Source organism: Monodelphis domestica, chromosome 2 (genome assembly GCF_027887165.1).
Source record: "Monodelphis domestica isolate mMonDom1 chromosome 2, mMonDom1.pri, whole genome shotgun sequence".
In the NCBI taxonomy this organism is placed as follows: domain Eukaryota; kingdom Metazoa; phylum Chordata; class Mammalia; order Didelphimorphia; family Didelphidae; genus Monodelphis; species Monodelphis domestica.
Genome location: NC_077228.1, coordinates 346,839,569 through 346,853,943, shown reverse-complemented (window position 1 = coordinate 346,853,943; position 14,375 = coordinate 346,839,569). Strand labels below are relative to the sequence as shown.

Sequence of the window (14,375 nt, the reverse complement as noted above, 5' to 3'; positions counted from 1 at the left end):
GACTCCCTTACCTTTAGGCTCAGGGAGGCCACTTTGCCCAAAGCCTTTAACTACTGCCTGGCTCAGCCTGAGAGCAGTTTAAATTAATTCTCTTTCTCTCTCTCTCTCTCTCTCTCTCTCTCTCTCTCTCTCTCTCTCTCTCTCTCTCTCTCTCTCTCTCTCTCTCTCTCTCCTTTCTTTAATTCCTTCTCTCTATATTAATTAAAATCTCCATAATTTCCAGACTGACTTGGGAATTTTGTTTGTCAACCATTTAAATCTAGATTTCAAGTCACAACACTAAAATTATCTAACAACAGGGAATTCTTGTAATTTTAGAAAATATACATTGAAAATTATTATTACATATAATTAGGGAAATAAAATATTAAAAATAAATTTTTTTGTCTAAACATTTTGAGGAATGATTTTGATATATTATTGCCATATTAAACTGTGGTTGCTTTCTTTGTGTGTAGCTGAGGTGGTTTAACGAGTTCCTACCATGCTTTTACCCATTTATGTATATGTGGTCACTTTGTACCTCTGGCTGAAAAGTTTAATGGTTCCAAAAGTAGAAATGAACTGCCAAAATGCCCCCTGGCTTTAAAAGAAAATAAAATAGAAACTCTGTTTTTTTTTTAATCTAATTTTAAAATTCTACATAAAGTCGAAGGCATTTGCCATCTAAAAGCCAAAGAAGACGAAGAGAAACATGCTCTACTTTCCCAAGGTCATGCCTGAAACAAAAGTCTACCTGAAAAATGTATCCCAAGCCTCAAGTTTGTTGTATTTTCAGCCCTATCTTATTGCTGTTCATGAATAGTGCTAATCATGAAAGAGATGACTTCCCAGAAAGAAAAAAAAAAGATGTTCCTTTGCTGCAGGGATAGGAAAACTTACGAGTGTGAGATATTGCATAGAGCATGAGACTTGGCTTATGTTTTGATTAGTTTCACTGAACTCTGTGTGTGTGTGTGTGTGTGTGTGTGTGTGTGTGTGTGTGTGTGTGTGTGTGTGTCTAAGGAAGGAAGGAAGAAAGAAAGAAGTCTGCTCTGTGAACTATTATCCTAGGAAAGGAAAAGAACAATGAAAATTGTCTTGCTGAATGTACAAGTAGAAATGAACTGGCCATTCACAGTACACTATGTTCAGCTGGGATTACTATCAATGGTCTCTAGGTGGCAGAAATCAGCCAGTGATTGAGACAGACATTCGCTCCAAGGCACTTGCTCTACTTGTAAAATTCAGAGCAACTGGATAGAGCCGATAAGAAATTAGTTATTCTTAGCTGGAGGAAGGGTCTCAGGAAAGAGTTTCTCAAGGCTGAAAATAAATGAAAGAATATGAGATGACTGTATTTCAGTGGCAATATGATCTTGAAATCAATCCTATGGTGGAAAGAATTCTGGATTTGGAATCAGAAAACCAGACATAATTGTTGTCATGCCTGCCTTCCTCCTGGGGAAATCAGGGAATGAAGAGGTAGCTGAAGATACTCCAGACACAGGAAATAGTTCATCCTCATAGCTTACTTAAGATGACTTTACAGTACTCCCTTTCTGATTAAGTTTAGAAAGGTTTTCTACCAAGACAGAGAAAACTGAGTTCAAGCTTTGAGACCTGACCTTGCCACTTATTAGCTTTATGAGTTTGGCATAATCATAATCTCCCTGAGTCTCTGTTTTTATCATAATTGGAATAATAGCTACCTACCACACTGGAATGATTAAAGGAAATATATGTGAAAGCATGTTGTAACCACAAAACACTTATGTGAACTATCATAAACCAGCAAGAGATATGAAAGTTGGTGTAAAGATGAAGTCATTATGGCACAAAAGATAGGGTAGAATAATTTTAATAGCTCAAATTTATGTAGTACTTAACAAGTACAAAGTACTTTAAACACAGTGTTTAATTTATGATTTTACTTTGGGAAATTCAGTTCCTATCAAATGATGTCTTTTAAATCATAATATAAAGATTGATGGAAAGGATCCTGTAGCACTTCCAGATACTTCCTGCCTCAGGAAGTGAGGGAATTGGACAAGATGATTACTAGGTCAGACCTCTCTTAATTCTATATCTATATCTATAATCCAATGATTTGTGTTTGGGGAACACCACAATAATAGAGCTTCCTTACCTAACTGGCTTTTTAAAAGGGCAGAATTTGTCTGATATTCATGTCAGTAGCAAAAATTTTCCTTTTCTCTCTTCTGCTTTACAATAAAGGAAATTCATTACTTTTTTTTTTGAAACTTACTAAACCTTTATTGTGACATATTTGTAGAAGATCATTTAAAAAAGCAGTGATATTCAAATGGTGTGGCTTCTTGCTTAGATACATAAGCAGCACTCCTTTTTCTATAAACTAAAGTGATTTGGATAAATGATTCCACAAAAAAACACATGTTAATCACTCACATCTATCTCCTCCTCTCCTTCCCCTCACAATGTCTAATGAGACAGAAGGTGTGAAAGGGTAGCCCTAAAGAAGACAATGGAGAAAATATGAGTTTGGGATACCATCAGAGCACCCAGATGTGGTGCCAGCTACACGATTAGACTATACCTCACAAGAGCAGGGGCCTGTTGCTCTTTACTTGCCATTGACATTCTGCGCCCAGTGCCTGGAGGCGGAGAGCTGGAGGCATGGTCATCTTCACCCCAGTGCTGGAAGTCCAAGATAGAGCTATGCTGGGAATCAGAGCTTTCTGAAGCTTTGGATAACTGGCCCTTCTCAAACAAAAGCCTAGATAGGAAACTGGCTTTACGGCTACCTGGGTGAGACCCTTTCTCTGCCGAGTCAAAACACTCTGACTTGATGTTATCACTTGTCTTGCAGTGAGCAGTCAAGTCTATTGAGGACCTGCTTGGGCTCCAAAGACTGTAGGGCTGTTCCCCTGGACTTAGTGTGCAAGAAGAGCAATTTGTAAGATTGGCCTGATGCGATTTGGAAAGAATGCCCCTTTTACTGAAGGAAGAACGTGGGTGCTGTCCATGGTTCTGATGTTTGCAGTGTTGTAAGTGCTGGACACCATAATCAAGATCCTGAGGACAATGAGAGCTAAATTGAAACACTCTATGATGCCGATCCCTCTTGGACCAGTTCTTCTTGCCAGGTGGAGGTGCTCCCTCAGTCTGGTTGTGATGGTTGGGTTGCCACGCTGTTTTATACTCTGTATTACCAGTTCCAATTACTTGTTTCTCTAGCCAAAAGTGGTTAGGAGGCTGGGACAAAGGGATGCTCTCATGTAATAAAGAGTGAGTTACACAGGGCTGGGTCACTGAATTTTTCTTTGAGTGATACAGTTCCCTTTCACTCTCACTACTAGACCCACCATATAATGCCTTGGTGATTTTCCTGATTCCCAAGTGAGATATTTCCAAAATGTTTAAGAACAAGGAGATAGCTGCTATGGTGTGCATGAACAACATGAAAATGGTCTTCTCTGTGGGCCTGGACACAAAGCAGTCCACTGAATTGGGGCAAGGAAATCGACTGCATTTGTAAAGGGGGTGCATTTGAAACCCATAGAGAATATACTGCCCTGTCATAAACCCTACTTCCAATACAGATCTGGTCAAGATATGCAATATATAAGTACGTAGCAAGCATCCTTTCAGGGGTGCCTTGTGTACCTTCCTCTGTTCCTCTAATCTCCTCAGTTCCTTCTCAATTCTTTGGTGCTCCTCTTGGTCATGCTCAGGTTCTTCCAGCAGGGCACGAAGTTGTACTTTCTTCCTCTGCCTCTCCTTTTCAAAGGCCCTGAGTCTATAAAGTGCATGGCCCATGTATACAAGAGAGGGAGAAGATACAAAGATAATCTGTAAAACCCAGTACCTGATCAAAGAAATGGGGAAAGCATCATCATAACAAATGTTGCTGCAGCCAGGCTGTTGGGTGTTACAGATAAATGCTGACTGTTCATCATCCCAAACATCCTCTGCTGCCACTCCAAGCACCAGCATACGGAATATGAATAGCATGGTCAGCCAGATCTTCCCCACCAAGGTTGAATGGAAGTGGACTTCCTCTAGAATGCTGCCCAGCAAATTCCAGTCTCCCATTTTCATATACTTGTGCCTGTAACACACACAAATTCACAGTTACAGTATTCACAGAGAGGCAGTATACTATAGTATAAAGGATAATTGCAGATAAAGATCTTCATGGTTTCAAATCTAGAATAGCTAGAACCAAATATAGAAAAGATAAAATGCTAAGGTCTGTTTTAGCTCTAATATTTTGTGATTTCTGATTAATGAAACAAGCTATTTACCAGATGTTGTTATGTGACATTATAGAACTCTTCAAATAAAAGAAGTATTCACAAATTTATTTCTACAAATCACCTGGCATTCAAAGCCCTCTGACATCTAGTTCAATCTACCTTTTCAGACAACTATTCTCCTTCATGTGCCAGGAACTCCAGCTATCCTAGTAAATTTGCTGTGCCTCCCAAATATTCCTGGAAGACATATTAACTTAGAAAGCCCTGGTCCTTTATACCTTGTAGGAAAATTAGGTGATTTTTTTTAAAGTTCACTCTTTTATTTATCAAACGATCTTCAAAATGACAGGACACATTCATTTATTAATTTTTGTTTTAGTTGATTGGTAGATTTTGACACAAGAAACACTTACCAGCAAATACTCAAACTACAAAATACAGTCCTCAAAAAGATAGTTTATTGGATGTTAAGAGAAAGGAAGGATATATCTTTTACCTTTGACACTTTGATACTACCATTGATGAGTGTAATAGACTAGAAATTTGCTGCTGCTGTATGGCAATTTTATTTACATTATTGTAGTGATTGTGTATCTGTTTTTTTTAACTCTTTAAAATTTTTATTATTGCTTTAAAAAATTAACCCTTACCTTCTGTCTCAGAATCAATATTAAGTTCTAAGGCAGAAGAGCAGGAAGGGCTAGGCAATTGGGTTAAGCAACTTTCCCAGAGATCATATTTGAACTCAGGACCTTCAGTCTCAGGCCTGGCTCTCTAACCATTTAGCCACCTAGCTGCCTCTATTGCTTTTTTATTTTTCAACAAGATGGTCATTTCTCCTTAGCTTTTCTTTCCTTGCAACAAAGGAAAATATTTAAGCAATGTCTACCAAGAGACCTCATCTGATAGCATAAACCAAATTCCACATCCATAGTATTCACCTCCCTATTAAGAGGAGAAAAGAAGTAGATTAATTTAAGATTAGCATGGCAATCAAGGAATGTGCGATTCTTTTTGCTACTGAACTAGAGGGGGGTTGTTCAGGATAAACCTTACTTCCCAACTCTGTTATGAAATCACAAAAGGGGCAAGTAACAGAGACACAAGATATTAGCTAATGTGTTAAACAAAGGTGAATACACCTTGTGTATCCCTCCTATTTCCTCAAACCTTCATGAAATGTGAAATTTTCCCAGGTGGAGTTAAAGCACATTTTGCCATTGGCTAATCAAAGATTAGTCATATCCCTGATGGACTCTAAAGAGCCAGCCTGCTAGCTGTGGAAAAAGAAGGCAGGAAAACTTCCAGACCTGGCTCAAAGAAAAGAGCTTTATAGAGCAGAAGAACCCAGCTCTTGAAAGGGAGTTGATCTTTTTCTTTTTCCTTATATTTCTCTCAACCAAAAGACAGAATGAAGTATTTCTCTCTTCCTTTCCGCATCCCCCATTGATAATGGTCTATTTTTATTTTTTTTAAATCCTCACCTTCCACTTTGGAAGTAAAATTGTCCTAAGGCAGAAGAGAAGTAAGGGCTAGACAGTTTGGATAAAATGACTTATTTAGGGTCACATAGCTAGGAAGTGTCTAAGGCCAGATTTAAACTCAAGACTTCACATCTCTAGGACTGGCTGTCAGTCCACTGAGCCACTTAGCTGCACCAGCTATGGTCTCTTTTAGTGGATCTATTAATCTACTGGCAGATATTGGACCTAACAAGGAGGAGGACCAGAGAATCAAGGAGAAAATCAATGAAAAAAGCTTTGAGACATGGCAGCAGAGAAGAACTAGCTGTGAATTCAAGAAAGAATTAGCCCTGGCATTCAGGAATCAAGTTGCAGAGAGAAATAGCCCAGGGAACATATATAACCTGCCCATCTGAGACATTACATCCAATGGGAAGTAACATGAGGACATCATGAAAAAAAAGAAATGGCATTGAAACCCTTCAATGCCAGAGAAGTGAGTTACTTTGGCCTGTGTATGTGTAGGGAATCTGCGTTCCCTACACATATGCCTTACTACCAGTGTACTCCAGGTATGCACCCACTCCTTCCACCAGTGATAGATTTGTGGGAGAGTTTATTCCAGATTTATTGAAGGAATCTTTTGTAGCTGCTATTCTTATTATGTAACCTTAGTACATATCTTTTCTTTAAGCTAATTGTATCTTCTAACTGATTATTAAAAGTAAAAATAGCAATAGGGTCTTGTGAACTAGCATAGGAGTTCAGTTCCACAGTTCCTTGAGCCTGAGTAGTTACCCCTGCTTGGACTCAATCTGTGAATTCCAAATTAGGAAAGTGGCCTAGAGCAGGTGCAACACTATTAACATATATGTGTGTGTGTACATATATATATCTTGCATATTTCTATTTATCAGTTCTTTCTCTGGAGGTAGACATACACTGTTATTCTTCAAACAATATTTCTGTTGCTATGTATTCTCTTGGTCAAAAATATCATTTAAAATATTTTCTGATTATAGTTCTAAATTGAAATTTTGACTAATCCCAAGCATTCTGGGAAAGCAGCTAGCAATCATGAGGGAAAAGGTACTAAAATTCATATCCTTTAACAAAAGAATTGTGCTGCTGGGCTTTTTATCCCAAGGATGTCAAAAACAAAAGTCCTATATACACCAAAATATAAATAATAGTACTTTTGTGTCAGGAAAAAAAACAAAACTAGAAACAAAGATGGCACCCTTCAATCAGGAATTATGGTACAGAAATGTAATGGGATATTTTTACACCATATAAAATGATACCTAAAAAATTCAGGGAGGCTGGGTAGGACATATGATCTGATGCAATGCAAAGTAAGAAGAATTAAGAACACAATGACAATAATAAAGTGGGGAAAACATGGAATGACAAACTCTGGATTTCAAAGTGTTGACAGTGAAACATGCTTTTCTCCGAAATGAAGGAAGAAAGGAAAGAGGGAAGGAAGGGTTTTAGGGTAGGAATGAGAGTGAAGAGGCAGCAGTCATTAGGAATAAGAGTGATATACAAAAGATCCATTAGTAAAATCTTTTTTAAAGCAGCAAATGAAATGAGACCTTGGTATGTGAGGAAGGTTTTAACATATTGTAGCATATGAGTATTACCCAACCCTAATAAACAATAAAAATGGAGAATTCAAGGAAATAGGGGGAGATTTGCATGAACCCACCCAGAATGAAAAAAAGTATAGCCAAGAGAACACCTTGTACCTAACTATAAAATCTAAATAAAAACAACTTGAGAAAGCAACTGAACTCTGAAAAAAATGCAAGGACCAATATTGAATCCAGAACTCAGATGACCATGAATATTAAATGCATCAGCAGCTATATTGGTCCCTATAGTATGACTTCTTTGTTACAAGTGAATATTCTGGGGATTAGGGTAGAAGGATATGTAGAAAAATAATGGAAATATAAAAAACATAAAGCCATTCATTTTTTTTTAAATGGACTAGTTGAAATAAATCCTATACCAAACTGCTTTTTAAAAAATATCTCCATATTCTTAAAACAAATATAATTTTAATAAGTATTTAATCAATAGTTTGATATTATTTAATCAATTAAGCATTGATTTTGATCATGTGTCACTTGTTCCAAAATTGTGCTCATTTCTATTCCTTATCTCCACTCTCCCAAAGAATCCCTACACATATTCTTTCATTCTTTCTCTTTTAATATTTCCACCAAGTACATGTATAAACAATTTTAACAATCTTTTTTTTAAGTTTTGAGTTCTAAATTTTATTCCTCCTTCCCCTTTCTTTATCCTCCTTTTCTTTCCCCCCTCCCCACTCTGAGACAGTAAGTAATCTGATATAGATTTTACATAAGCAATCATGTAAAATATTTCTCCATATTAGTAGTCATTTTGTGGGAGAAATCTCAAATAGAAAAAAAATGAGGAAATGGAAAGTGAAATATAGTATGTTTCAGTCTGCATTCAGACTCTGTCAGTTCTTTCTCAAAGGGCAGGTGGCATTTTTCATCATTTCACTCTACTTTCTGGGCATTTTAAATAACATTTAATCTTTCCAAGGTACAAGGCTTGTCCCCATTTCCTCCTAAGTGAAGTAGTCTACTTGCCAGCTACTTACCTTTTGGGACAAGAAGCACCTTTCAGACTCTTAAGACATCACAGTTTGATTATGTGTGCTGCAGGTCAATGTTTGGCCTCATAAGTCCTCTCTAGAATGAGTAGCCTTGAGTTTGGAAGAACAAAGCCATCGAGACAATAAAGGAACCAGGAATGAGTCTAAGAACCTGGCTAGCAGGAATATTGCCTACCCAGTGCCAGCACAAAAGCAGTCTGACCAGATGGTCATAGGGCCCCCAGCCAGAAGTCACATTTATTTTGCCAATTGAAGTCTAACCCAGCCACCCCCTAAGGCTTTGCATGTCCTTTGTTGACTTTAACTGTCCTGTTTCTTTATGTTGTTTCTTTATGGACAAAGGGCCGAGGCCATTGCTGGCCAATCCCAATTGGACAATTATATTTACTGAAACAAATAAGGAACTTCTCTATCTATTGGTGTGATGGGGATGCTGATTTAGGTTCTGTGGCTTTTCTTATGGTCCATTAGTTTCCACAGAAATCAATGCACAGAGATCAATGGGTCATGTCCGATTTCATAGGCAGCTGCATTGTACTAATTGTACATCTGTTCAGTTGAGACTTGCTGAGGATGAGCCAATAGCTATAAAACTGGGACAAAATGAACTTGAGTAACACTCACCTGAAGGGTTTTCCATCATCATTTCTTGGCTTTTGAAATAAGATGTACATTGATGAGAAAGAAATCAATGTGATGGCAACTAGACAGTTCCATAGATAATCTTCTGCAGTACCATCTTTGTTTGCAAGAAATACAATTAAGAAAAACTACTAGTAGAAATACTGAAGATTTTCTTTCTTCAATGGAATCATCATAGAAATAATTATTATATAGTATTTTAAGTCTAATATCCTAGTGCTGTGTTGGTGACCCTATGGCACGTGTGCCGTGGGGGGCTGCTCCCTTCCTCCTCTCCACACAAGCCTGAGGACATTTCTCCCATCACCTGTCTCTCTGCCCAGCAGCCCAATGGGACCTCTTCTTCCCTCCCCTGTCTGGTGTAAGGTAGGGATTTCATAGGCAGCATGAAGGTGCAGTTTGGTCACTTGGTCTCTAAAAGGTTCACCATCTCTGCCCTAGTGCCTCCCCTTGACTTCCAAAGTCAAGGTACTCTGTGAGTCCCTATACCAAAAACTGCAAATCATAAGGCCTTAGTAATCAGTTTATTTTCCAGCATCACCCAGAGGACACGATTAGGACATAGCACTTTCCATGATACCTGGCACATAGTAGACATTTAATGCTTATTAATTAAATCAATGAATTAACTCAAAGTAAAAGCCAAAATAGCATAGTACAAAACAAGTAGTTATAAAACATCTTCCCTATAGGACCCACTTGCCCATAAATATGCCCAACATCATTAGGAAGAACCGACATGCCTGGAAGTCATTAAATACAGAGGCTTCCACTAAAAGAACAAGTGTAGGTCATACAGGAACAGGTAGGAGAAAGGACAATTCACACTTACAAATCTATAAGCCAGTAATGTTCTTGCACTCCTCTGGCTGGTCTTCCTCTTAGGAGTATCCAACAGAGGAGACAGCTAGGTGGCTCAGTATATTGAGAGCCAGGCCTGAAGACAGAAGGTTCTGTGTTCAAACCTGACCTCAGACTCTTTGACCCTGTGTAAAAAATAGACTTGAATACAGGACTACAATCCCCACAAGCCTTTGCTCCACTTCCCCAAAATGCTTTGTAATCTCACGGGAATTCTGAGGTGGGCCGAGATCGAGGAAGGATTTAAGCTGGTAGCAAAGGTTTTTGGGTCTTTTTGGACTTCTGTTTTGGAGCAGAGGCTCCATGAGGCTTCGATGATGTGAGGTTATTTTGTCTAGGCCCAGGCACATGTTTCTTACTTGTATATTCTTTAATCCTTAATCCTTAATAAACCTCTAAAAAATATAATACTCCTTGCAGAGAGAAACTAATTTCTACCTGCCTCAGTCTCCCCATATTCCTAAATTTTAATCTTTACAGTTTGGCGACCTAATGGGGAAAAAAAAAACCTCAATCTTCTGATTTCTTTTCTGATCTTTAGTTAATCTTTAATAGCTAGTACCTAGAAATTTTTTTTTTGAGCCACATCTCTCTGGCCAAGGTTTTTTTTTTTTTACACTCACAAAGCTGCAGTCCCCGATCCAGACCTGTTGCGTTTGCCACCCACCTGGCCCCTGGCTGCTAAGTTCTGCCTGCCTGCTTCTCCTGCTTCTGCTCCTGGCCTCTCACCTGGTGCCCGAGCTCCCGGCCCTGTTTGTCTGCACTCCGGCTCCCGGCCCTGCCCACCCCACAGTCTTTCTCTCCCTCACCTGGCCCACCTGATTCAACCAAGATTGCAATCACCTAGTGACCTGCCTGCCCAACAAACCCAGTTCCTTGGAGCAGATCGCTCAGGACTCATTTCTATCAGCTGGTAACAAAATGGGGTATTGGCTCCACGTGGGCGTCCTGGGATCCACGTGGACTGGGGCAGGAGGAGGTATCAGAGCAGGGGAGAGAGAAAAGGGAGAGGAGAAGAAACAGATTTTTTCAAACAGAAACTTAAAAAGCAATGGGCTGTTTAAAAGGATACCTTTTGACTCTTCTGGTAATTTGATTGATTTTACCTGCCTGTCAGGGAGCAGATTCAGCCTAAAGATTCAACTTTAACTTTGAAGGGGCAAATGGGTGGCTCAACGATCTGGGAGCCAGATCTGAGGACATGCGGTCCTGGGTTAAAATCTGGCCTCAGATACTTCCCAGCTGTGGGGCCCTGAGCAGACCCCTTAGACCCCATTGCTTAGCCCTTACCACTCTGCCTTCTGAAAATAGACATTTAAATGGATAAACCCCCAAGGAACTTTGAAGAGACTAACGGCTATATTCTAAGGCATTTCAGACTCCAATGGTTTATAAAAACTCTGTATTTCTATTGCATTTTTTGTTATGGTTTAACTTTGTGATTTTAAGTTCATATATTACTGGATTCAATATTCTTTTACACTGAAGGTTGATTGAATTTATTTTGACTGTACTGAGTTTTGAAATTCTGTTGTTTTTCCCCTATAACTGTGCTGAACAAATATTATTATAATTAAGCCCATATGAAAAAAAAAACAGCCTTTCTATTTTGACTTTGTAAATTATCACATAGATGGACTTCAGGACTGGTTATAATTGTATAACAACCTTGGAAAAATTTAATGTGCTAAATACCTCAAATGATTTGATTGTAAGGGATTTTTAAATATTATTTTTGGAATTTTTTTTTTTAACAATCTCTGGTTATTTTTGCCTGCCCCTACCACGAGGTAAGGCCCATTCTAGTAGCTGAAGTGAAATGTATTTTATAAACCCCAACCTTCCCACATGTGAATGGAAGTTGGGCAGTTAATCACAGGGCATTTGTATCCCTATAAGCCTCCAAAAAAAAGGAGCATCCCTTTACTTATACTCTTCAGATCACTATTTTACTTGCACCAGAATGATATATAGATTTCTTGATTATGTTCTTAACCCAAGATGAGTTTTACTTTGTTTAAAAAATATGTTTAAATACCAAGGTTGAAAGATTGCTATGTTTGTTAAAATTGTGACAAATGTCCATCAATTCATAGGTTTTAAAAATGTCATACAGCAACTTATGTGAAATATGAAAGTGTGTTTGTTTACTATTGTAATTAATTGGGCTATTGAGAATTTTGGGGATATTGATACCTACATATTTGTACTACTGTATTTTTAAAAATGAAAAAGTTGTTACCTTGTTCAATTCATTTGCCTTCTACTCACAGTGAGCATGGCCAGATACAAAGAGGAAATGGATCTCATTTTTGGTAAGAAAGCCTTGTATTCTATATTTTCTTAGCTGACACAGAGTGTCAATGAGTATAAGCTATATTTTTGAATTTTTAAAGCTCTTTTTATTATATTTTCCTTGCATGTGCAATATACTATTTGTTTTTTTTCTCTCCTGTTTATATTTGAAGCACATGTCACCAGCATTAAGATTTTCTTTAACCTTTTGATTTTTCAGTAAGATACATTTGCTAATGCATGCCCAAAAAGGCTTGTGACTATAAAAATGATGCCACTAATTATTTAATAAATTATGGGACTTTGCTTAATGATTTTGTCTGATTCCAGGACAAGAGATACACACAAGAGCCATTTCATAGGGCCAAAGAAAGGCCAATCTAGGATGGATTGATGCACTTCTAGGCCAATACAAAGGTCTTGAACCTAGTGTGAAGAGTCGAGGTTACTGTGTTTATCATTGCTAGACATAGGCTTTCCTTGTGTCCACACTCACCCTGAAGATACTCACAGACGAGTATCCCCAAACCTTGGCTCCTACTTGGCTTCTATAATCTGGTCCCCTTTTCTGCCTTCCATAGTGTGGTACCTTTCTGTAGTCCTGGCTACTGACTGGGTAAATGCATCATTGCTTAGATCATTTTGATTGGGCCCTGATTGAAGGACCAGTTATAGATTTATTTTTCTTTTACTTGGAATTTTTACACATAAGACTTTGATAGTCTATATTTTCATCCAGAAATTTTTCTTTTTTTATTTCAATTTTTCTGATGTCTTTTAATATCTCTTGCCAATTGATTCATATACCTCATACCTCAGCCATGCATCCCTAAGTGATCCTGTATTTGTCAATCACCCTCTTAAGGGGGGAGGGGGGAGTGTAAAAAATATCATTATTTAAATTGCAAAGTTTAAATTCCTTTTGAGAAGAATTTTAGGTAAAGAAGGTGCTACCTCTCTGAATCCAGAACTGAACTGTTGAAGAAGCCATCATGAAGAAGCCTCCAGACCACAAGCTGCACAAAAATGAACTTTGGGTATGGTTGATTGAACATTTATCTGTATGTAAACTTTTATGCCAAAAGGGACTGCCCCCAACTGGCTTTCTGTCAATGCGTCCAGTAATTATTGGTTTTGTTCTTTTTTTTCTTATCCTCAAATTATTGTAATCTTTAAATTGATTATGTTTTTATGATCCTTTGGGGAAGGACTTCTTCCCAGAGGATCAAATGGGGAATGTAAAAAATAGACTAGAATACAGGACTACAATCCCCACAAGCCTTTGCTCCACTTCCCCAAAATGCTTTGTAATCTCACGGGAATTCTGAGGTGGGCCGAGATCGAGGAAGGATTTAAGCTGGTAGCGAAGTTTTTTGGGTCTTTTTGGACTTCCATTTTGGTGCAGAGGCGTCTCTTCCATGATGTGGTTATTTTGTCTAGGCCTCTGGCCTAGACACATGTTTCTTACTTGTATATTCTTTAATCCTTAATTCTTAATAAACCTAAAAAATATAATACTCCTCACAGAAACTAATTTCTACCTGCCTCAGTCTCCCCATATTCCTAAATTTTAATCTTTACACCTGGGTAAATCACTTAACCCCCATTGCCTACCTCTTACCACTCTTCTGCCTTGGAACCAATACACAATATTGATTCCAAGATTAATAAGGGGAAGGGTTTTTTTTAAAAAGTATCTAACAGCTGCTGCTGTTTCCCCAGTCACTTGTAATTTAGTTGAAATGGTTCAGGGGAAAGAGCAGACTTTGGAGTAGAAACCAGAAGCTGTAGGACAAAATGGGAAATGATTGATTATAGCTCCTTGGACAGATGTTCAAATTCTGGCTCTGCCCCTTACTATGTAGGTAATGGCAGTCAATTAACTTAACCTCTAGAGGCCATATAAAATAAGGAAAATATTGAATTAGGTGACAAGCTCTCTTCCACCTCTAAATTTTTGATCCTATGACTAAGATTCAATTCCAAACTCTAGTTGCTTACTAACATGTGAGATGTTGAGCAAGTACTTTTATCTCCCTGGGGCTCAGTTTCCTCATCTGTAAAATGAGGAGGTTGGACTAGATGACCTGAGGTCCCTTCCAGCTCTACACCTGTGATTCTATGATTTTATGAAATCCTTGGAGGCTGTGCCCTCTAAATAGGATGCTATGCATGGGGGAAATGCATGAAGAGAATCTTCTTTCAGTCAAAAACCTAGTGCCTGGAATTCAAGAACTC

General features: G+C 38.2%; 1 protein-coding gene across 1 annotated transcript; it reads right to left on the bottom strand.

The window, feature by feature from the left end:
• Window positions 1-2,057: 2,057 nt before the first annotated feature.
• On the bottom strand, window positions 2,058-4,168 carry GJA10 (gap junction protein alpha 10). Its single transcript, XM_007484323.3, has one exon. It carries the CDS (start codon window positions 4,060-4,062, stop codon window positions 2,539-2,541), a length of 1,524 nt encoding a protein of 507 aa, XP_007484385.1. The 5' UTR covers window positions 4,063-4,168; the 3' UTR covers window positions 2,058-2,538.
• Between the last annotated feature and the right edge of the window lie 10,207 nt (window positions 4,169-14,375).

What these genes read in the sequence shown, in the direction of transcription:
- GJA10 (XM_007484323.3), bottom strand. Translation starts at nt 4,062, where the DNA reads ATGAAAATGGGAGACTGGAATTTGCTGGGCAGCATTCTAGAGGAAGTC.